Source organism: Cucurbita pepo, chromosome 5 (assembly GCF_057944985.1).
Source record: "Cucurbita pepo subsp. pepo isolate OVF chromosome 5, ASM5794498v1, whole genome shotgun sequence".
Lineage (NCBI taxonomy): Eukaryota > Viridiplantae > Streptophyta > Magnoliopsida > Cucurbitales > Cucurbitaceae > Cucurbita > Cucurbita pepo.
This window is the reverse complement of record NC_141802.1, coordinates 15,725,846-15,747,743: the sequence shown is the minus strand read 5'-3', so window position 1 is coordinate 15,747,743 and position 21,898 is coordinate 15,725,846. Positions and strand designations below refer to the sequence as shown.

The 21,898-nt window shown below is 37.4% G+C and overlaps 2 protein-coding genes across 3 annotated transcripts; one reads left to right on the top strand and one right to left on the bottom strand.

Annotated features, from left to right (window-relative positions):
• Positions 1 to 461: 461 nt before the first annotated feature.
• LOC111794335 (protein DA1-related 1) lies at positions 462 to 8,051 on the bottom strand. Of its 2 annotated transcripts, none has more exons than XM_023676287.2 (12): positions 7,704 to 8,051; positions 6,121 to 6,256; positions 5,928 to 6,057; positions 3,602 to 3,929; positions 2,636 to 2,756; positions 2,410 to 2,496; positions 1,955 to 2,074; positions 1,647 to 1,859; positions 1,493 to 1,555; positions 1,288 to 1,406; positions 1,115 to 1,173; positions 462 to 1,042 (listed from the first exon to the last, which is right to left on the bottom strand). In XM_023676287.2, exons 2-12 carry the CDS (start codon positions 6,214 to 6,216, stop codon positions 711 to 713), a joined length of 1,668 nt encoding a protein of 555 aa, XP_023532055.2. In that variant the 5' UTR covers positions 6,217 to 6,256; positions 7,704 to 8,051; the 3' UTR covers positions 462 to 710. The 2 variants fall into 2 exon arrangements, with proteins under 2 accessions (XP_023532055.2, XP_023532057.2); XM_023676289.2 differs by having other exon boundaries at positions 5,928 to 6,018; positions 7,704 to 8,050.
• A 3,877-nt stretch (positions 8,052 to 11,928) lies between these two features.
• On the top strand, positions 11,929 to 17,711 carry LOC111795496 (serine/threonine-protein kinase SRK2I). Its single transcript, XM_023677953.2, has 9 exons — positions 11,929 to 12,400; positions 13,337 to 13,411; positions 13,518 to 13,619; positions 13,710 to 13,763; positions 13,912 to 14,004; positions 14,463 to 14,555; positions 15,803 to 15,907; positions 15,990 to 16,088; positions 17,018 to 17,711. Exons 1-9 carry the CDS (start codon positions 12,224 to 12,226, stop codon positions 17,309 to 17,311), a joined length of 1,092 nt encoding a protein of 363 aa, XP_023533721.1. The 5' UTR covers positions 11,929 to 12,223; the 3' UTR covers positions 17,312 to 17,711.
• The last annotated feature ends 4,187 nt before the right edge of the window (positions 17,712 to 21,898 follow it).

The following is a 21,898-nucleotide window of genomic DNA, read 5'->3' as shown; positions in this document are numbered from 1 at the left end:
AAAATGGATTAGATAGCTTAGGAAGCCAAGCTCTGATATCAGAAAACAGTAATCTATCATTTAGAGTAAAGAGAAAAGGCATCAAAGTTAGTGAATTTGCCATTTGGAAAAGATTCATAACAAAAACCAAAAGAATATCATAACTTTGTTTGCATCAAAATATAATAAACAAAGCTTCAAAGGACGGCAGGGTTGGCCCATTCTCTGCAAATAAACTCAGAGTAGCATAAAGCCAACAGGGAAATTGAGTTTTATATAACAAAATTCATGTTTTTCATCTCAGAACAAGGCAGAGGCCCTGTTAAACAACAAGCTTTTCTAGTAGATTTAGTCAGATTTCATGATTGGGTTAACATATTTTAGTTAGAATTTTTGTTTTACATTTCAAGATGTTCTGTGGAGCAACATTGGCCATAAGTTCTCTGTAAACTACTGCTATTCTTGCTGCTGTGGTCTATCAGTGGCAGGAAAAGAGTGGCCAACCATTCAGATGAAAATGAATTTCATATCCAATAACAGCAGAAGTGTGTATTCATCCAAACACTTGTGCACATTTATGCTACATTTATTTAAGAGAGATTCACAATAACTTCACATAACTTTTGAATGCTTATTTTGATTTTGTTTTTGCTTCTCATTATGTACTACTATGTTGTGTTTTTGTATTAACTGGGATTATATATCCAGAGGTAAAGCTATTGAATGTTACTCTATGGAAAGGTTCCAGTCAGCCAAATGTGATCGAGGGTCGTCTTTAGGCCATATTTCGACACGGCGTTGTTCCCTTCCCAGAATCCATTTCCATAAGGTGATAATGGATTTTTCTCGATCTGGCGTTTGAAAAAGTCCCCAAGTTTCTCCTCGAAGTCAGATCGTCTACCTTTCTTTGAAGATGAAGAAGACGAGGACGATGAAGGTGATGAAGATGAAGATGTGGAGGCCACACCACTTCCAGAGATGGAAGAAATCTCAGAACCCAACCATATGTGAGCCAATACTTGGCATATTCCTTCTTCAACCTCCGGCCTCAAAATGGGATAGCCTGTTTAATGTTGTGTCACAAATTTTGTTCATGAAATCAATAGTAAACGACAGTACGAAACAAAGAGACGACCTTTAAGCCTCAGCCATGCGTGCATCATCTCGTGAGCCAAGATAGATCCTGTCAGCAACCTGCAATGACAAAGCTACGAGCAAACGTCAACAACTTCACTTCGACATCCATTCGAAGAGCATTAGTAATGCACATCAAAGTAAGTCGCTTGGCTACTATCAAGGAAATCCTACCTAGGAAGGCCATACAAAACGAGAATAGCGGTAACTTCGCTTCGACGAACTAATCTATGAGGTTCGGTAAACATGTCTTTTATACGGTAGTCTGCCCCAATCTTTGGCCTTTTCGAGATCTGTAGATTTTATTGTGAACAATACATCATACCACATGGATCAAATCAAGTTAGCTCAAAAAAATCTAAGAAGGAGAATGTCATACAGTAGCAACAGTCTGTTCTTCTGATAAGCAGAGTCCCCTGGTTTCAGGTAAGTGATGATGACCCTATTATCCACAAACAAAAGAGAATCAAATGAGTTCTTGATAAGGATGACAACATGTAATGCTTTCACAAACAAGCTCCATTGGCCCTTACATTCTTTTCTCCCTCCATGGCCTCGTTTAGAGCTTGCCGCTCAACCAGCAACAGGGGAACTTGCTGTTCAACTTTCATGTTCAGACCCTCATAAAATTCTTGAATTTCGAGGTATAATGGCTGACATTCATGAGTATCCATAATCGCCGAGTCCAAACACTCTAAACAGAGCTTCCGTCCATCTTCAAGTAACTGATAACTAGTGTCTCTCGTCTGCATCAATAAAAAAAAGTCAGTTCGACTACAACCAACGACACGCTGAAAGCAATGATCGTTGTTGTTCTTGATCAAGTAAAAACCGAGATCACCTCCATTTGTTCACAACTACAACATCTCGGCGTTCCATCTTTTTCATGTGAAGGACAATACGGTCGTGACGAGATAGGTTGCTTTATATACTCTATAACACCAGAAGAATTAAAAGGAATCTGTGCAGAGGGGAATCAAGGAAAAGATCAGAAACAATGCATTTCAAGGTTATACAGTTTCATAACCAACAGATACGAAAGAGACGACAAGACCCTTCGTATTTCATTCTCAAAACGATACTCATTTTAAACTATTAAGTATCTCAAACTGATTTTGAACACATAACAGAAGAATCTGCCTCGTCTTTACCAGTTGAATTGTGCATTAGAGAAAGCATATCTACAATGTTTAAGTTGCTTAAAAATTCTGCAATGTATAAGCAAGAACATGCACCTTCCTGAGATGGAATGGATAAATCCATGCAATAAAATGAGTAAACAGAAGAGATTCTCACAAAGTTGCGGCAAACGTCACATCTTGGGTGATGTTGCTCCTTGTAGTAGCAGGATTCGTGATAAGGTCGGTTCGAGAAGATAGGAAACTGTCAAAATTTTGATTCATTATAACAACAACCAATAGGCAGACGTTCAAAATGTGGAAATAGTAGCTAACGTTAACGGGAATTAGATTTAGCAGATAGTAAATGAATATCTCTCGGTATTTTACAATTGCATATCTACCTTATAATCTGTAATGGGTTTATTGCAATAATTGCAGCGACAACATTCTGGATGCCAAAAAGCTTCCATGCTACTTCGAAACCGCCCATAACCAATCTCAGTGTGGCACCCGGCACAAACCCTACATGAAGTATGCTTTCAGTTCTTCTTTCATATTGTCCAAGAATTATTGTTCTAGAAGCATCACTATCATTTCTTTCAATTACAGAAGGCTTTACCAATAGGTGACAAAGGAAGCATAACTATATGAAGCAAAGAGATTAGACAATTTATATCATGAAATAGCATAATAAGGACGAAAATATTTCAAGGGAATGCTTTTGATCCAAAAAGGCCCCTCAATTTCTTTCTTTCCAAAGGATCCAAAAAGAAGGCTCTAGATATGTTCATTCATAGTCAAGCCTTCGTTTTCTTGAAGGGATGGCCCGTATGCACCATACGTAGAAGCTATTAGGAATCACAACTCTCCACAATGATATGATATTGTCCACTTTGAGTATAAACTCTAATGGCTTTGCTTTTGATTTCTTCAAAAGGCCTCAAACCAATGGAGATGGATTCCTTACTTATAAATCCATGATGATTCCTTAAACTAGCCAATGTGAGACTCCCTCCTAACAATCCTTCACATCCCTTGGCATCACCATACACCAGCCAAGGTCTCGAGAGTTTTGTACCGAACACAAAATGTAAGAACAATGAACGAAAATGTGATCCTGAGTTTCTTCTAAGCTTTTCTGGCACAATCTACAAAGGTTACGTCTATAAGTTTGACTCATCTAACTTTAGATTCACCCATCAAATTGGACCTTTTGGTTCGGTCCATGGACAATCATTTTTTAACCTTAAACCAAATTTGTAGTAGCATAAACTCATCATCAACCAGACCAAGGTCGGGCTAGGCCAGTCACTAGGCCACAGGCCCTTTGACGAGGCCGAGAAATGTGCATAAGTGACCATACGTACCTGTATCCAGATGGATAGAAGACAGGATTAGGATTGAAAATATATCTAGGAGGTGGTGGATCTATGTTTAGACTTTCTTGGAAAGCTCTAGCTAACTGTTCATCTTCTTCAGCTTGAAATTTCAAAATCATCTCATCTTCCTCGTGTTGAGCTTTGGCAGATCGCTCGTCTTCCTCCATTCGAGCTTTGGCAAGTCTCTCATCTTCCTCCAATTGAGACTTAGTAATTTGATTGTCATCCTCTGCCTGGGCTATGCTACTTTGTTCATCATCCTCTGATTCATCTTTGGTACTGTGTATGACATCTTCATCACTGTGAGATTCTTCCTCTGCAATTGATAAATTATGAAAAATGAAATGCTCAACTCAAGCTATGAATGAAACCTTGATATAGTGTGGCCCAGCTTGCACAGAATCATTGTTTATGACCATGAGAATTAAACAACATTGTCGAAGAGTTTTGTACAAGTGTCTTTTTCACAAATATTTTTTTATTTCTTTTTTTCCACCAATTCCAAAAAAAGGTCATGATGAGGTTCTTCCATCGTAGGGCTTTTACATTCTTGAATGGATGGTACGTTAGGACCATGTCCAATAGATCCTTTACCTCCCTAAGAAATATAAGATGTCATCCGAAGATATTGAGGATTTTTGTCAACAAATCGTATGTGTATTGCATAAATAGGTGGCTTTGTCATTCACTTCCTTTCTTGCATCATGGGCACCAACTTGGAAATAGAGTCATGTAGGGCATTCTTTTTTCAAAAATTTCACTTGTACTAATGCCTTTATGCATTACTTCCCAAAGAAAGAACTTCATCTTTTTAAGGTGGTTTCATTTCCATATTGTCTTTGCTAGCGTGGAATTTATTGCTACCCCATTTATAGCAACCTATGGAAAGTAAAATGAGATCATGATCAAATGTAGATCTATTCAATCTTCAAACACGGTGTGTTACTGAATTTTCCAAGTAGACCTTCTGTGGCCAGAAATATGTTGATGAGTGTCAAGGAGTGTCAAATGTAGATCTATTATTGAGGGGAAGGTCGGTGAGTTCAGCTTCTCTTATAAAATTGTCAAAGTGTCTCATGCGTCTAGTGACTTTTCCACTTGACTTTTCATGTTCACACCGAGAGATATTGAAGTCACCAGCCAAAAGCCAATTCTCTGTGCATAGGGAAGATAGGTCCTGCAATTCCTTCTAGTAGAGATGTCTTTCTTGATATCTACGGCGGCCATAGATCCCTGTTATAGGGCTTTGGTGACTTCGGAGATGATCAGATTTGGGTCATTCCACATAATTAAGATCCCTCAATGTTTCTAAAGCGTCCAAAGCTGCCCAACAAATGTGTCTAGCACTCCAAAGGGATTTAATCATTCAGCAATCAATAAAATTCAATTTTGTTTCTTGAAGAATAACCATAGTGGAGTTGTATTTGAGGATGAAAGTCTTGATGAGGGCTCCCTTTAGCCAATCTCCCAAGCCTTTAACATTCCAAGAGATAATAATCATAAAACGTATTGACCACCCAATTGTGACTTGTTAGACTTCTCATAATTGATGTCTAAAAAAGGCCAACAATCTCTGTAGTCAGTTTACTCTATTTCTTGGTTGTAGTGGGCTTCTTTTTCCTCGAAGGAATGCCATGATGCACATGTGGTGTTCTTTTAGCCATGGTGCTAAGATTTATATGGTCATTGCTGGTCAGAGCTTCTTCGATATTGAGGTGACCTCTTTTGTCTCTGTTTCATTCTGTTTTTTCTGAAAAAGAGTGCCTAGCTCTATATTCGCAAGGATATTCTCTGGCGACAAGAGAGAGATTGAGCATACCCGCGATAGGGGATGAGGGGTTGTGGAGAGGGGTAGAGGGCTAGATGCATATTCATCGTCAGATTCTTGGTGAGAGTGAACCGTGGAGAATTTTGTTTCTGGGACGAGGAAGATTTTTTGGTTCTGTATGATGATGGCATGTTTTTCTAGTGACGTTGTCACAACTTGTGGATCGATGATAAACGGTGGCGTAGTAGATGGTGTTTTGGAGATTGGTGAAATGTGGGGTGAGGGGTTGGTCAGTTCTTAATGTCTAATCTGCTATTGCTTATTGCCAAAGATGAGATGTGATGATGATAAGCTAAACATCATCAAAACAAATGTGTGTACATCGTAATGGTAAGGTTAACTTCTCAAGTGCCATACTCAACTTATGATATGTCATCTTCATAATGCCCCAAACACACAAGCGATGAATGCACTTAAAAAAGAGGCTTTAAAACATGCTCAAAGATAAAAAAAACAAGCTATAACAATTCAAGCTACCAAACTCACCTATCACTGCTTCCACTTTTTGATCTTCTTCCGAAAGTGATAGTGCAGTTGCAAAATCAATGTCCTCTTGTTCGAACTCCGCTAATTCATCCTGCAGTCGAGTTTTCGACAAACACAGATCGGCATCGATCTATGACAGATCAGCAGAAACAGCCACATAAAAATAAGAAGAGAAGTAAAACATGTTTCCTACCACAGAGGTTTGAGGTTGATCCCAAATTCTATCATTTCCATATGTTTCCTTGTATTGGCTTTCATGGCCTTTGAAGAATTTAGTCCACCAACCCATACTTTAATACGATTGGATTGTTTGGCTGCTATACTTTTTCCTGCAGCAAGTTATTTAGTCAGGATTGAAATCATCTACTCTAAATTCCAGTTCAAAAAAGTATACATGATACATAAAATCTTTTCTTTATACTCTTTATATCAATCTCTATGCGTTTATCATGATTGTTGTCTGGAAAGTAACTTAACATTTCAGAACAAACATTTCAACAGTGGAAGTTTTCAATGCCATTACAGACTATTCCTAGACCAAATGAAGAACAAATCATTCCATTGAACAGAAGATTCTACAATCATGAAATCAATAAGCAACTGCAGGACGCAAACCAATTCTTACTGAGAGTGGTACAAGACGATAATTAATAGCATCATGAAAAACCCATCTCAAATTTGTCTTCACAAGACCAAGAACGAAAAGAACGTTTAAAACGCGTCTAATAGGGAGAGGTTTCCACGCCCTTATAAAGAATGTTTCGTTCTCCTTCCCAACCGATGTGGGATCTCACGATCCACTCCCTTCACGGCCTAACATTCTCGCTGGCACTTGCTCCCTTCTCCATGAGGGACCTCCCAATCTACCCCCTTTGGGCCCAACGTCCTTGCTGGCACACCGCTTCGTGTCCACCCCCTTCAAGGCTCAGCCTCCTCGCAAGCACATCGCCCGATGTCTGGCTCTGATACCATTTGTAACAATCTAAGTCCACCGCTAGTAGATATTGTCCTCTTTAGGTTTTTCCTTTCGGGCTTCCCCTCAAGATTTTTAAAACACGTCTGCTATGGAGAAGTTTCCACACCCTTATAAAGAATGCTTCATTCTCCTCCCAAACCGATGTGGGATCACACAATCTACCCCCTACGGACCCAGCATCCTCGCTAGCACTCATTCCCTTCTCCAATCAATGTGGGACCTCCCAATCCACCCTCTTCGGGACTAGTGTCCTTGTTGGCACACCGCTTCATGTCCACCCCCTTTCGAGGCTCAGCCTCCTTGCTGGCACATCGCCTAGCCCAGCCCAAGCCCACCGCTAGCGGATATTGTCCTTTTAGCTTTCTCTCAAGATTTTCAAAAAGTGTTTGCTAGGGAGAGGTTTCACACCCTTATAAAGAATGTTTCGTTCTCCTCACCAATCAATGTAGGATCTCACATACCGTTTAAAAAACCACTAAAAATCATCATCAAAACACCAGTATTCACAGGAAAAGCAGCAGGGAAACGAGGGTAAAAACAATGTCTGGTAAAAGAGAATTCAATTCCAATCTATTCCATTCCACCTGAAGAAGGCAAAGGATGCTGCAGAGACTATTGGATCGATAAAATCTTAGATCAGATAAATTTCCTAGACAATCAAAGTCAAAGAAGAATCATTCAAGGAAAAGGAAAGAAAAGGGAAACATAAAAGAGAATTGAAAGCGTGAAAGAAAGGACACTTCAAAAGCAGTAGCTGATCAAATAAAAGAGAAGAAAGAATGAGGGAAAAAGAATCAAACCCAGAAGAGAGAAGATTCTGTAGAGTTCATCAAATTTCTCTCGATCCTCCTCCGAAAGTAGGTACTCTTGCAAAATTTCCACGACAACCCACAAAACCTCATTGGTCCCATTTGCATTTTTAAATTTTCTGGTTTCACAAAACGTCACCAGGAGTTGATAACAAAACGACCAAAACTGATGATCGAAGGCGTAGGAATCTGCCATTTTCGGAGTCATTGGGTTTGATTTAGCTACTACCAAGCTTCCAGGGCGGCTACCCAACCAACACCATCTTGGACTTAGTTCATTGGTTTTTGAAAAAGTGTTCTGATCAAATGAAAAGGGTCTAACAAATTGATGAAAATACTTCGTGGAATAAAGAATAAGATACTAAACAATAATGAAACCTCTTAATATTGATAATCAATTCAAAGGACTTTTCGTTTATGGGTCTTTGTTCTTGACTTCGTGCCTTCTCAAGGCTTTGTTCTTGGAATATTTATATTAAGATTTCATATTAATGAGCTGATTTGCTCATGGAAATGAATTTAAGAGGGGACGTGGAATATAATATCATGAGGTTGTTTTTATGACCTTCAAGCCTGAGATAATGAAATTTAGATATTATAGTTAATGATTTAAAATTCGTATTTATTGAGTTAATTATTGAGTTAAATTGACTAAGTTCTTTAAACAATGTTAACAACTCATTCCACTCGAAACAATTCAACTTAGATTAATTTACAAATTGCAATGCATGTCTCTACCAACTATTATCAACTCAAGGAACTTTTTGGACATAAAAGAAACTAAATTAATTTAATATGAACTGTGATTGGATTAAGTTGCGGTAATGTAAAAGATCGAAAGGGGTGAGCTCTCAACCATGATGGGACCTCATATTGGACAACTGTGGTTAGCCTTTTGTGTCCCGTTGTGAATCACGACTCTCCACAATGATATGATATTTGGAGGGCTCACTCTCAACAATCCTCAACAATCCTCCCCTCGAACAAACTGAGGCTTATGGAGCTCTTGAACAGCCACCCCTTAATTGAGGCTCGACTCCTTTCTCTGAAGCCCTCGAACAAATACACCCTTTATTTGACACTTTAGTCACTTTTTGACTACACCTTCGAGACTCACAATCTTTGTTCGATATTTGAGGATTCTGTTGACATGGCTAAGTTTAGGGCATGCCTATGACACCATGTTAGAAATCACGACTTTCCACGATGGTATGATATTGTACACTTTAAGCATAAGCTCTCATGACTTTGCTTTAGGCTTCCTAAAAGGCCTCATATCAATGAAGATGTATTCCTTTACTTATAAACCCATGATCATTTCCTAAATTAGCCAACGTGGGACTCACTCTGAACAATCCTCAACATGTTTGAAGCCGTCGAGGGAGCTCACTTCCAAAACAACAGGAACACGAATTTGCATCAAGAAATCTTAATTGTAAAGGAGGAACCTAGTTAGATTTCATGTCCAATAAAAGATGCTCATTGTGGTCGATCAATAAGGTACTCAATCGAGAGAGATTCACAAAATGAATATATGCAAGAACGCATTTGAGCAAGTTATTTGATATGTCTAGCACCTCCAAATTTCTATGTTGGATAAAACATTCCAAACCTACCTCCCCAAATCTATTCCCTCCCAAATCCAATTCTTTCAAACTCAATAATCTTCCTAACAAGACTGGAATTTCTATGGTTATCCAGATTCTTGATAAACGAGTCAAGTTTACGATGAGGGGCAAGTTGGCGAACCCATACCGTCCTCGTATAACTACATAACTCACATGCATGAACAATAATCGTGACCAACTCATAAGGTACAACTGTGGATCCCTGTTGCTCATGACAGGCTAACTGCAGAAAGCTAACGGGCAAACTCCACTGTAGTCCCATCAGGGTACAATCATAAATCATAAAATATCATAAGCTAGTTATATGGTTATCCAAACCCTTGACAATCGAGTTAAATTCATGATTAGAGGCTAATTGGCGAACCCCTAATCCTGTATAACCGCATACATCATAAACATCTGAAACAGAGACATATTATAGTGATCTACACATGGATACAGTCATAAATTAAGTTTATAAGATAGTGCATACATGTTTTACTAAACATATATAATCACATTCAACATGTGTCATCTCAACTCATTCTATGCTCAAACATAAATAATCGGCTTCCCATAACATGCTTTATATCATACTAAAGGCATGCTCTCAATTTCGGTCATATCATAACTCAACAGTTCGTTCTTCGATAAACATGCAGCATAACATTTAACGTGCTCTTACATACATCAAACCAACTCATTTCATGTCCAGGAGTATTCCTTTTTTTCCTTCTCTCATGTCCAGGAGTTTCTCTCTCCTCTAGCCTCATCTTCTTATGCTCGTAACTCCCTTTTTCGGCACCGATCGTTCACGACTCCTTCTACCAATATGTAGCCCCTCTAATCCTTGAGTTCAACAAGCCACAAATCGTGTGATTCGGTTGAGATTTAAGGGATATACAAGCTTCAGAGTTTGTGAAAAACCCTAACACCTTACCTCCAATCGAGCTCCCAACCCCACCGTCCGTCATCCTCTTGCTCGATTCATCCCCCACGATGTTCAAGCCACAAGTCTTGCGATAACCCCCTAAACTTCCATCCCGAATTGGTTATGAACTACTAGCGGATTAGGTATGAGCTTTTCTTCGACAAGTCTGCCACTTGGTCATCCATATTCTTCCTTCAAGACTTTCTCTCCAATAAAATGGTAATGCATGTCCACATGCTTTGTTCTAGCATGAAATATCAGATTTTCAACTAGAGGAACCATAGATTAGTTGTCGCAATGAAGTTGTATCGAATAGTCAACTTTATGGTGCAAACCCTCCGTTAAGAGTTTTAGCCGCATACTTTCTTGAGTTTCTCCAATCGCTGCTCTATACTCCGCTTTTGTAGTTGACAACGATACTATTTGATGTTTTTTGCTACAACAAAAAATTGTTCTTGAATTGAGCTTGAACACATACCTAGTGATTGATTTTCAAGTACCATGGTCTCTTGCATAGTTAACATCACAATATCCAACTAGTTTGTAGTCTTTGCATCTTTTGCACAAAAGATTGTAGTCGATTGCACCTTTGACATATCTTAGGATCCATCGAGCCACATCCAAATGAGGTTTTTCAGACTTTGTACGCATTGACTAATGACTCCAATTGCATTCTCAAATTTATTTGGTTGGTTCATGCAAATCTCCTAATCCAAATCTCCATGCAGAAAGCATTCTTCACATTCTTCTGCCATAGTTTCTAAATTTTACTTGTTACAAGCTCTAGCGGGACCTGTATAGTAGTAATTTTTGCCACTACACGAAACATTTAATCATAGCCTAATCCATATTGGTGAGAGAACCCTCGAGCTATATGTTGAGCCTTGTATCTCTCGTTTGATCCATTCGAGAGACGCTTTATTTTGTAAACCCACTTGCAAAAGATGAGTTTGACATCTTCTAGTATTGACACTAGTTCCCATATTTGATTTTTCTCCAGCGCTTTAAATTCTTCCTTCATTGCCAGCTCTTTAACTTCATCTTCTACCATAGCTGTGTTGACATACTTTGGATTTAACTTTTGGATTCTTTCTGACTGTCTAAGTTGTTGAGATGATGTCATTTTCTTTTCACTAGATTCAGTTGGTTGATTCACTTCTTATTCACCGACGTCAGCGTCACTTGAATCTTTAGGTGCATTAACACTTAACCAAATGTGTACAAATTGCTCTATCTTCTTCTGAAGTAAAATTTCTTCAATATTATTCAAGTCTGAAAATACTTCCTTATTGGAGAACCATAGGAAAATTATTTAGGTATATTAAGAATTTAGGTATATTAAGAATAAATGATTAGTTATTATTATTATTATTATTATTTTGCATGGAAGAAAAAGAAGAGATAAAAAGTATAAGCAATCCCAACGTGGGCGCTACCGCATTAGATTATAGCACTTAACGGCTGGACACTTTGGGTTCACGTGAGTTTACCGGAATTATCCAAATAAAGGACATTTTAGGAATTTACACCCAAAAGAAAAAAAAAAAAACAAAATAAATAAAAAAGAAAGCAGGAGGAATGGTCAATTTCATTGGACAATGGACAAAGCCAACTTGAGTCAAAACGTCGTCGTAACACTCACCTATGACTATTTCCCATTAAACGACACGCCTTCATCTTCATCCTGCGTCAAACTAAAAATATCCCAATTCTTCAAAATAAAATATCCTCTCTGCAACATTATTTAAAATTTCTCCGTTCAATCTCCACAGGTATTAATCCGTCGCCGATCAACTCCCTCTTCCTCCGAATTCACTCACCATCCTTCGCAGTTCAACGGAGAATTCATCCCACCGGTGAACCTCCGATACGAGCTTCCACGACCCCTGACTCCGATCCACTGAAACCTTTCCTTCTATTTCGTCCCGACCTTTCCATTCCTCTCTTATGTGATCGAATTTTCGCCTTCAAGAATGGATCGGTCGACGATTACTGTGGGGCCGGCCATGGATATGCCGATTATGCACGACAGTGACCGCTATGATTTCGTCCGAGATATCGGCTCCGGGAATTTTGGGGTTGCCCGGCTGATGAGAGACAAACATACTAAAGAGCTTGTCGCTGTCAAGTATATTGAGCGAGGCGATAAGGTCTATACTGGATTCTGAGTTAACTCTTTTCTTTTCTTACTGGTTTTACATAAGCTTTTGGAGCTCAGTCTTTCACTTGTTGTAACGTTTTAATCTATTTAAGGAAATTTAGGTTTTAGCTTTTGTTGTTCTTCTTGAGCGTTTTTATCTTCCATTGCTAGTGTGACTTACAGTTGTTTGTTCTGTTCTGTTCTACTTTTAAGTTTTAATCATTGGGTGCTTTTATGGCTCTTTTTTTTCCTTTTGAACTCGCACAAGCATCTTGTGATTGGGTGCTTTTCTTTTTCATCTGTTACTTGCCAATTTGAAATATCTCTATTTGGATTTTGGGGTTTGCCTTGACACAACTCTGCTTTCTTTTTATTTCTTTACTCTTTTTGTATTTTGGGAAATTTCTTTTTTAACTTGAGAACTAGCTGTAGTGATTGATGCGTATAAGGATGAAGTATTTGTTCTTTTTTGTTTTTCCCGTAAACTGGGAGTGAGAAGAGGAACTATGTTTTTGTTCAGGTCTTTTTTCTTTCCCATTCAAAATCTATATTTAAAAAAAAAAAAATCTGAAAATTTATATGAAATGGTAGCGAGAGTGACATAAGTTTGTAATTTAATGCTCCTAGCTGTTTCCATCTTTCTTTACCTATCATAGCTCATGTATTTCATGCATGAACTTGCTATATTTGAATCTGTTGAGTTCGTTGACTGGTGTTCTTCTTTAGGACTGGCATGTTCTTTTATATAAATAATTGAGCTACTGAATTACGAGAGAACAGAACACAAGATAAATCCACCGTAAAACTTGTATCTAGAAACTAAAATCTTCAAAGACAATTTCACTTGGGATTGTGTTAATTCCAATAGTTAGTGGGCAAGTTCTCAATCAAATGCTATGAGGATTATGTTTTTCTTCTTAATTCTTATGAAGCTGTCGTCTTGTAGATAGATGAAAATGTTCAGCGAGAAATCATCAATCACAGGTCCCTGAGGCACCCTAACATAGTCAGGTTCAGAGAGGTAGTCTAATTCCAACTTTATTGCTTTTTTGTTTTTTCTCTATTTTTTTTTAACTTAAGTATCATTGACTTCTTTCGATCTCTGGGTACTCCTGCCATGGATAAAGGTCATCTTGACGACTACCCATCTTGCAATTGTAATGGAATATGCATCTGGAGGAGAGCTCTTCGAGCGCATTAGCAATGCAGGACGCTTTAGTGAGGATGAGGTCTTGATTTTTTTAAATTTACATTTTGTTTCTTATGATTATCATCATTTACTCTTGTTCCGGAATTGATCTCTTATCATCCTGGTGTAGGCTCGCTTCTTCTTTCAGCAGCTTATATCAGGAGTCAGCTTCTGCCATGCCATGGTACTTGAACGGTTATATGAATCTTCAATCCTTATCATCTTCTTTTCTACATCCTATCCCTGGAAGGCAGTGGAAACTTTTTGTTATTGTTTTTTTTTTTTTTTTTATATAAAAAATTAATTTCTTTTACTTGCTTTAATTGGTGAAGCAAGTGTGTCACCGGGACTTGAAGTTGGAGAACACTTTACTGGATGGTAGTCCAGCCCCTCGTTTAAAAATATGTGACTTTGGCTACTCAAAGGTATAATTTGTCTGTTTCCAATTGCAATTTAGTATCTTTGTTTAAATTACATGACTTTGTAGCTGATACTTAATCTTTATTCCTTCGGGGTATTTTTTTCTTTGCAACTAAGATATATTTGTTCATTTGTATGGAATGCCTTTCTGTTTTGCCCTTCTTGTACATGACTTAAATCTTAAGGAAATTTTCTGGTTTAGATGACAGCTAACTTTATCTTTCTCTTGAAGGTTGATGTGCTCTTTTAATCCTGTTTATACACCTGTGCTAGACACGATTTGAATCTAGATTTAGTTCATGGCTGCGGAGGGTTTGTGGTAGGGTAGTCTGATTTGAACTTATTGATTGACTTTATTTTCTATTTAGTCTCTATGAAAAGATTGTCACGTTGAATCAATTTTCAAATGATTGCTTTGGGGCATCCTCATGATTGAATAACTGATATTCTTTATATTCTTCAGTCATCAGTGCTTCATTCACAACCAAAGTCAACTGTGGGGACACCTGCATATATTGCTCCAGAAGTGCTATTAAGGCAAGAATATGATGGCAAGGTAAGATTCTTCTAGATTACTTCTGGTGACCTTCAATGTGGTCTCTGATGTTTCCATTTGATGGATTCATGAATTCTTTACTGACTACTGGACAACAGTTTGAAAATCTGACATGTTTTCCTGCATGCTATTCTCAACCTAGCCAACTAGAGTACTTGCATTAGTTGGAAACTTTTTAATTTAGTGACAGTGTAAATTGATTGCGTTCTTCTTTTTGTCTGTTTTTCCAATTCTCAAATCATCAAGATAAGTTGTTGGCTCCTTCATATTTAATTGGACGAGGGCATTGCAGGGCCACTTGTATGGCCAAAAAGTTTAGTCCAGTGATTGAATTTTTTTATTAGGAACTTCACTGATGGCAGAAGAATAACCTCTCAATATTTGCATCATAGAAGTAGGCTCAATCAAGAGATTTTGAAGATGCTTATATGTACTTCTACTTCAAGCTGTACAAATTTTCCAGGGAGTAGCTTGCTGTTTGATCTCTACCACCTTATCATTGGATGGGTGATCTTTTTTTTTAACTTTTCTTCTTCTCTCTTTTATTTAGATATGAGTTGGGGAATGGTGGTCTTCAACTCACATACCCCCACCGCTCAAACTATTTCAGTTTCGAGTTCTTATGTACTGAAATGCGAACACATACTCCCCCCCCCCCCCCCCCACAGAATGAAAGGATAAACAACTGGGCAACACAGAAAAATAGCCCAAGACTATAGGACCTTGGAAAAAAGCCAAAAGCCTCTACGGAGGAGGCTCCAATTAGTTTAAATAAGAATAAAGGATAATTACAATCCAAAAGGGGGGTATTTCTCGTCAAAGACAAACCACTCCCCCGTGACAACTAATCTGACTGCTTTATTGGGGCTGTTATTTTAATATTAGCATGAAACTCTGTTACAATTGTATTTATTCTCATATTTGTAAATCATGGCTCAATCTTTTCTGAAAAAATGAACATGCTACGTGAATTTTTATTCTAAGCTTAAATTTATATTATACTATTCATAGAATCTTGTCGTGCTTTGGAATTACACATTAGGGTAGGCTGTATCAAAGCGTATCAACAGTTTTTTTTTTTCTTCATCATTGATTCCATCTTGTCAATTTAACTTGTACTCTCTCAGTAAGTAAAGTACTCACTGAACAACATGTTTACCATTAAACGTCGTGTATCACATTACATCTAAGCTAGAAGATAGTAGACTTTAAAAGGCATTTTATCTTGATTCCCTATGAAACATCAGACTGCAGATGTATGGTCATGTGGAGTGACCCTCTATGTAATGCTTGTCGGAGCCTATCCTTTTGAGGATCCTGATGAACCGAAGGATTTCCGAAAGACAATACAAGTATGGGAGATGACCCTACTAATATTTTGTTACTCTCAGTTGAAAATGCATAAGCTCAAGCTTTTCTATCGGTCCATTGCAGAGAATCCTAAGCGTGCAGTATGCTATTCCAGATTGTGTACAAATATCTCCCGAGTGTCGCCATCTGATATCAAGGATTTTTGTGGCAGATCCTGCAACGGTATGACTAAAAACTAAATTTGTTTGTTTATGCTACAGTGAGGAGTATTTATTATTCTTATTTTGAAATCCGGGTTCTGCTGATTCTTCAAATTATCTCAATTTGATCATATTTCTGCAATATCTCTTTGAAGGCCCCAATACTGGGATTTCTATGCACATGCTTTTAATGTGAGGCCTTAAATATTAACGCTAACTGATTTTAACTTTTCTTTAAGTCGCCCTGCTGGTTTACCTGGGATGTTTTGGATTGATTGATTTACCCTTGTCTGAAACTTTGGACTCATCATGTCCAGGTTAGTAGCTTTATTTGAACGACCTCCCTTACTTCATTTTGACCTAACCACTTTGTTTACTTGAGTGACTCTTCTTTCTTTCAAACTTGATATTGCACTACCCTGAACTCTAAGAACTTGTTTGACAAGTTATTTTCAAAATTCGTTTTTCATTTTGTTTTCCAAATTGTTTTTAATGACCTGTACGTTATTATCAAACGAACTCATTGAGGGGAGATCAACTCCATTTACTCCAAAACTCAAGTCATCCATGAAGACACTTGAGACTTGAGAGAAACTAGAAAAAACTTCTATGAACGGTTACCTAAACTTATATCCTCAAATTTTCACTACATTTGTGTTCTAATAATCAGATAGCTATTTGACAACTGTTTCCAAAGGAGTCCTAAGTTTCTGAATAATTTTAAGATAGTGATTTGATTCCAAGACTCGTTGATGTAGTAAGTCTAGTGACCGTATGATTTTGGGACTTGACCTTTTGCCATTTTTTGTTGTGGATTGGAATCGAAGCAGTTTTAGTTGTCTTTTGAAATTGCCATCTATGTAGTTGTATATTGTTCAAGTTTCAGCATCTTCCATCTCATCCAACAACGGATCATATTTACTCTCTTTCATGTGTTAATATACCTGACAGAGAATCACTATTCCTGAGATCAAGAACCATTCCTGGTTTTTGAAGAATCTCCCATCAGACTTGATGGATGAAAACACAATGGGAAATCAATTTGAAGAGCCTGATCAACCAATGCAGAGTCTCGATACAATAATGCAGATAATTGCTGAGGCTACAATACCAGCAGTTGGTTCACATGGCCTTACCTACATGGCAGATAACTTTGACATGGACGATGACGATGACATGGACGGTCTAGATTATGAATCTGATCTTGATATAGAAAGCAGTGGCGAGATAGTGTATGCAATTTGACAATTGATACTGAGGCGCCGAAACAAAGAATTACGGGACTGGTTCTGACTTTCAAAGAATTTGTTTAGAGGAAGAACATTAGCTTGTTCTCATCCATTTGTAGGTTATCTTTACAAGTGCTTTTTGCTACCCCTGGATTCACACGCTCCTTTGGATTGTGCCACGTCAATAAAACACAGCTCTTACCCCGCGTAGTCGAAAATGATTTAAAAGGCGACGAACAATGAAGAAGATAGGATTGGATGAAAGTGCAATGCTGTTCAAAGTCGGGATATCTGATCTGATCTGATCTGTTTCTTCTTTTTTCCTTTTTTTGGTGCTATTGCCTTTGACATTGACCTGTATTTGTTTCTGGTTGTTAACTTGCATGAATTTATGTATTCTGTACAAAAGTTTTAGACTTTCTCTTTTATGATTTTCCCCTTTCTTGATGATAAGTTAAGAGGCCTTCTGTTTTGACAGGACGGAGAAGTCCCATGTAGTTCATGTCAATTAGATATAGGTATTGGAAGAAATAGATGAATTTTGGTTGATCAAATAAAGACCCCTTTAGATTGCTGTAGGTCGTGGATTACTCAGCTTTCAGCTAACTTATATGATGTTTAATACAAATTTGAAAATACTTGTTTCAATGCATTATTATCTCAAATGCATTTCCACAAATCCATTTGGTGTCATACAACATTTTTTATATTAATTATAGCACAAAAACTAAACTATATAAATTAAAACAATTTTTTTAAAACTTAGAATCCAAATTTCACATAATGATCGTAAAAAAAGGGTTATCTAGGAATAGCATGCATAGCTTAATAGCAAGAAATTCATACACACACATATATATATCCAGCAAAGCATGCATAGCTTAATAAGCAAGAAATTCATACATATATATACATATATATATGTATATATATATATATTATTATTATTACTACTTGAAACCAGGAAAATTAGATGGAGAAGGTGAGATCTCAAGGAGCATTGGAACTAAGAATTCCAAGACACATGCAATTAAATTCCTTTCATGTGTCCAACTCATTGGATTATATCAAAGTCAATCAATCAATCTCTTTACATTTTGTTCTTCATTGTTCATTGTTAAATTAATACTTTTCTTTTTGAAGGGGAAAAAGGAAACGTAGGATACAAATTTTTATAAATATTTGACCAAAATCTCTCTAGATTAATGTTTTATTTTAAAATTTGTAAAGTACAAACTAAGGGACATTAGTGGATGTATTACATTAGTCTAAAAAATTTAATTATTTTTATGGAAGAGAAAGTGTTGACTTTTGTATGCTTCAACCACACCTTATTGTTTTGTATGACAATAACAATTTTCTAATATTTGTATTTGTAGATCAAGAGTAAACTTTTCAAATCATTCAAATAGATTCTAAATAGAAAAGTAAAATATATGGTAAAAATTGAAGGGTAAAATATTACGTAGCTGTAACTTATCATCAAAAATCAAGTAAATTCAATCAACATGAATGTGGAATATGGCAATAGTGTGATTGGTTCAATTGTGATTTTTTTTATGACAATCAATATTACTATATATATTATATGTACTGCTTTTGTTCAATATAACCAATAATATATTAATTTATAATATACGATCCAAGTACACATGTACTTATACATGATATATGACAATGAAAGTAATCACACATTAAGGTGGATGTAACGGCTTTACTCTTTTAGTAAAATAAGACGGTTACTACATGTGTGTTGTGATTACTATGCATGAAAAATCATTAATACACTTCACAAATATGAACCGTTTGAATATTTATAAATATTCAGTAAGTGACTTTACGGTTGGGGTAAACAAAAGAGAGGCGGTTGGGGATGTTGCACGCGTGCATGCCGAATATCCTGTTTTACTTGCTTTCATGTATAGTTAGGTCTTACCATTCTTGTCATATCAACGTGGGGGTGCACGACTATTCACTAAAATCATGTCTACACCTGCTAGGATTAAAATGACAAAAATGAGCTATAAGTGATATGCTATCAAAGTTGTTGTTGCTGCTTATTTGCTTTTAGCCTATTGACACTTTTTTACTAAAATATTATTTTCAATGCTTTTTCTTGCTCAAGTTTTCTAAAATACTTTCTATCAAATGGTACAAATGTGCAATCAAATGTCCAAATTATTTGCTACTTATGATTTCCATGCCGTTGTTTTGTTTGTCGAATTGGAAAAAGTGTTGTATAATCATTGTCCTACTACCACATGACTGTGACAAGTGGTATCAAGTAGTCAACTCCTTGAATCATAGTAATCAAACATGTTCGCTACAAAAGAACTGGACAAGCCCCAGACTGACTGATTGGTAGAGATTGAAGATCAGATGCTCTACCTAAGTGAAGTTCCTGATGTAGTGGAGCTTTTGGAGTCTCACAAGAATGAGATTGCCGCTAAAGCTGGCATAATCGAAAAAATGGTATGCCACCTAGAGGCAATGCCAATCCGCGAGTTAGTGATTTAGGTCGAGGCTCTAGAAGACATGGCCACAACTGCTAGTGGCTTCGAGCCTGAGGATGACTCGATGTAAGAACGTATCGAGGGCCTAGAAAATACCCAACAAGCGATTGTTCAAATGGTCTCAAAAATGTTTGAGGATCTAAGATTGTTCCTTGGAGTAGTTAGGATTGAATTGGAAGATTTGAGCGCCGAACTAAACCTCACCATGAGAGCGGTGGGGAACCAAATCCCAGCTGGGGATGTAGTCCAATTAACAAGGTAAAGGTCCTAGAGCCCAAGCCCTTTTGTAGGGTTCGAGATGCCAAGACTTTAGAAAACAATATGGTGGCAGAAGAAGTGAAAGTCATGTTGGCAACAATTCATTTAGTCGACGATGCAAAGTTGTGGTGGAGATCCACGTACATAGTCATTTAAGATGAACGCTGTATTGTAAATATTTGGGAGAGATTAAAACAAGAAATATGCTCTCAATTCTTTTCGAATAATATTGAGATAATCGTAAGAAGAAAGTTAAGGAAGTTGAGGCATGCTGACAATATCTGAAACTATGTTAAGTACTTTTTTGGGCTTATATTAGATATTGGTCATATGTCTGATAAAGACAAGGTCTTCAATTTTGTTGAGGTGCTGAAGTAGTAGGTGAAGATCAAACTCTATGAACAAAGAGTCCATGACCTTTCCACGGCCTATGCTACAGTCATACGACTGTTTGACTTTAGTTGTGATCAAACCCAAGGTGGGGTGTAATAAAAATTATCAACCTAACTCCAAAGGGTGGGAAGCGATAGACTTGAAGGCAGAGGAGGAGCATGCAAGTCCTCCCAATACAGTAGAACTCTATCGTGAAGACCTCACAGCTAGAACAATCACAATCAAGGCCCCTTGTCTTGCTTCATATGCAAAGGGGGCCACCAAGAAACTGAATGCCCAAAAAGGCATCACTCTATGCCTTCCAAGCGAAATTTTGAATGAACTCAGAAGTTGAGTATGAGACAGTGAAAGTTGAAACACCGCTAGTTGAAACCATTGAACACCCCCGCATGAAGGCACTAAAGCACTTGTCTACTCTTTAGAAGAGAGTGGAAAAGATAGAAGAGCTAGTGGAAAGCGATATTATGTATGTCGAGACCTGGGTTAACCATAGAGCGGCCAAGAATACTATAGTTGACTTTAAGCCACCCGCAACTTCTTGACGGAAACTAAAGTGAACGCTTGAGAATCTTTAACATCGAGATAAATGATAGATAAAAGACATCAATTCAACAACCCTACTTGTCTTAGGAGTTGCAAAGAGAACATCGATTAAGCTAGAGACTTGGAGTGGACAAACTGACTTTGTGATTGTCAAAATGGATGACTTTGACATTATGTTAGGGATGAATATTATGCTGGAACACAAAGTCATTCCCATGCCTCTAGCAAAATGCTCAGTAGTAACGAGGTTTAACCCAACAATCATTCAAACTAACACTAGTCAACCAAAAAGAATGAAGATGATGTTATCAATATAGTTGAGAAGGGATCTTAGCCCTGATGAACTTACTCTCGTTGCCATTGTTATAGTTGACGAGGGGAGCTCGAATGAGTTAACTCGAACATAAGCCTCTCTACAAAAGACTACAAAGTCAAACAAAGGATTTATCTCCACCAGGGCATATAGATCACGAAATTGATTTTATGTGGGGGGCGAGATCGCCTACTAAAAATATGTATCACACGACTTAACTGAGCTAATTGAATTTCACAAATAGCTAAATGACTTGTTGAAAGTTAGGTACCCGCAAAGACTCTTGTCCATGGTCACCCAAATGTTGGGGAGAGACCCAAACAAGCACCTCCGCTGAATGGGGGAGATTGAGACCAACTATAATTACAAAGCGAAGAAAGACAAGAGACCATTGATATAATCATTACATGCAAGTCATCATTCATAATTACAGTTGGGTCAAAAATCCGTTTTACTTTTGTATTATATCTTTTACTGAAAATACTACTAATTCTTTGATGAATAATTTATTTATGATTCAATCATGAACTAAGTTGCTCTCGGGCCAATGAGAGGAAAAAGTCTCTCTATTCAAGTTTTGAAC

Coding starts and splice junctions, on each gene's coding strand:
- LOC111795496 (XM_023677953.2), top strand. CDS start 12,224: ATGGATCGGTCGACGATTACTGTGGGGCCGGCCATGGATATGCCGATT. Junction 14,005..14,462: donor GTGACTTTGGCTACTCAAAG/GTATAATTTGTC, acceptor TATATTCTTCAG/TCATCAGTGCTTCATTCACA. Junction 14,556..15,802: donor GGCAAGAATATGATGGCAAG/GTAAGATTCTTC, acceptor ATGAAACATCAG/ACTGCAGATGTATGGTCATG.
- LOC111794335 (XM_023676287.2), bottom strand. CDS start 6,216: ATGGGTTGGTGGACTAAATTCTTCAAAGGCCATGAAAGCCAATACAAG. Junction 3,930..5,927: donor AAAAGTGGAAGCAGTGATAG/GTGAGTTTGGTA, acceptor TATCAATTGCAG/AGGAAGAATCTCACAGTGAT. Junction 1,860..1,954: donor GTAGTTGTGAACAAATGGAG/GTGATCTCGGTT, acceptor TTATTGATGCAG/ACGAGAGACACTAGTTATCA.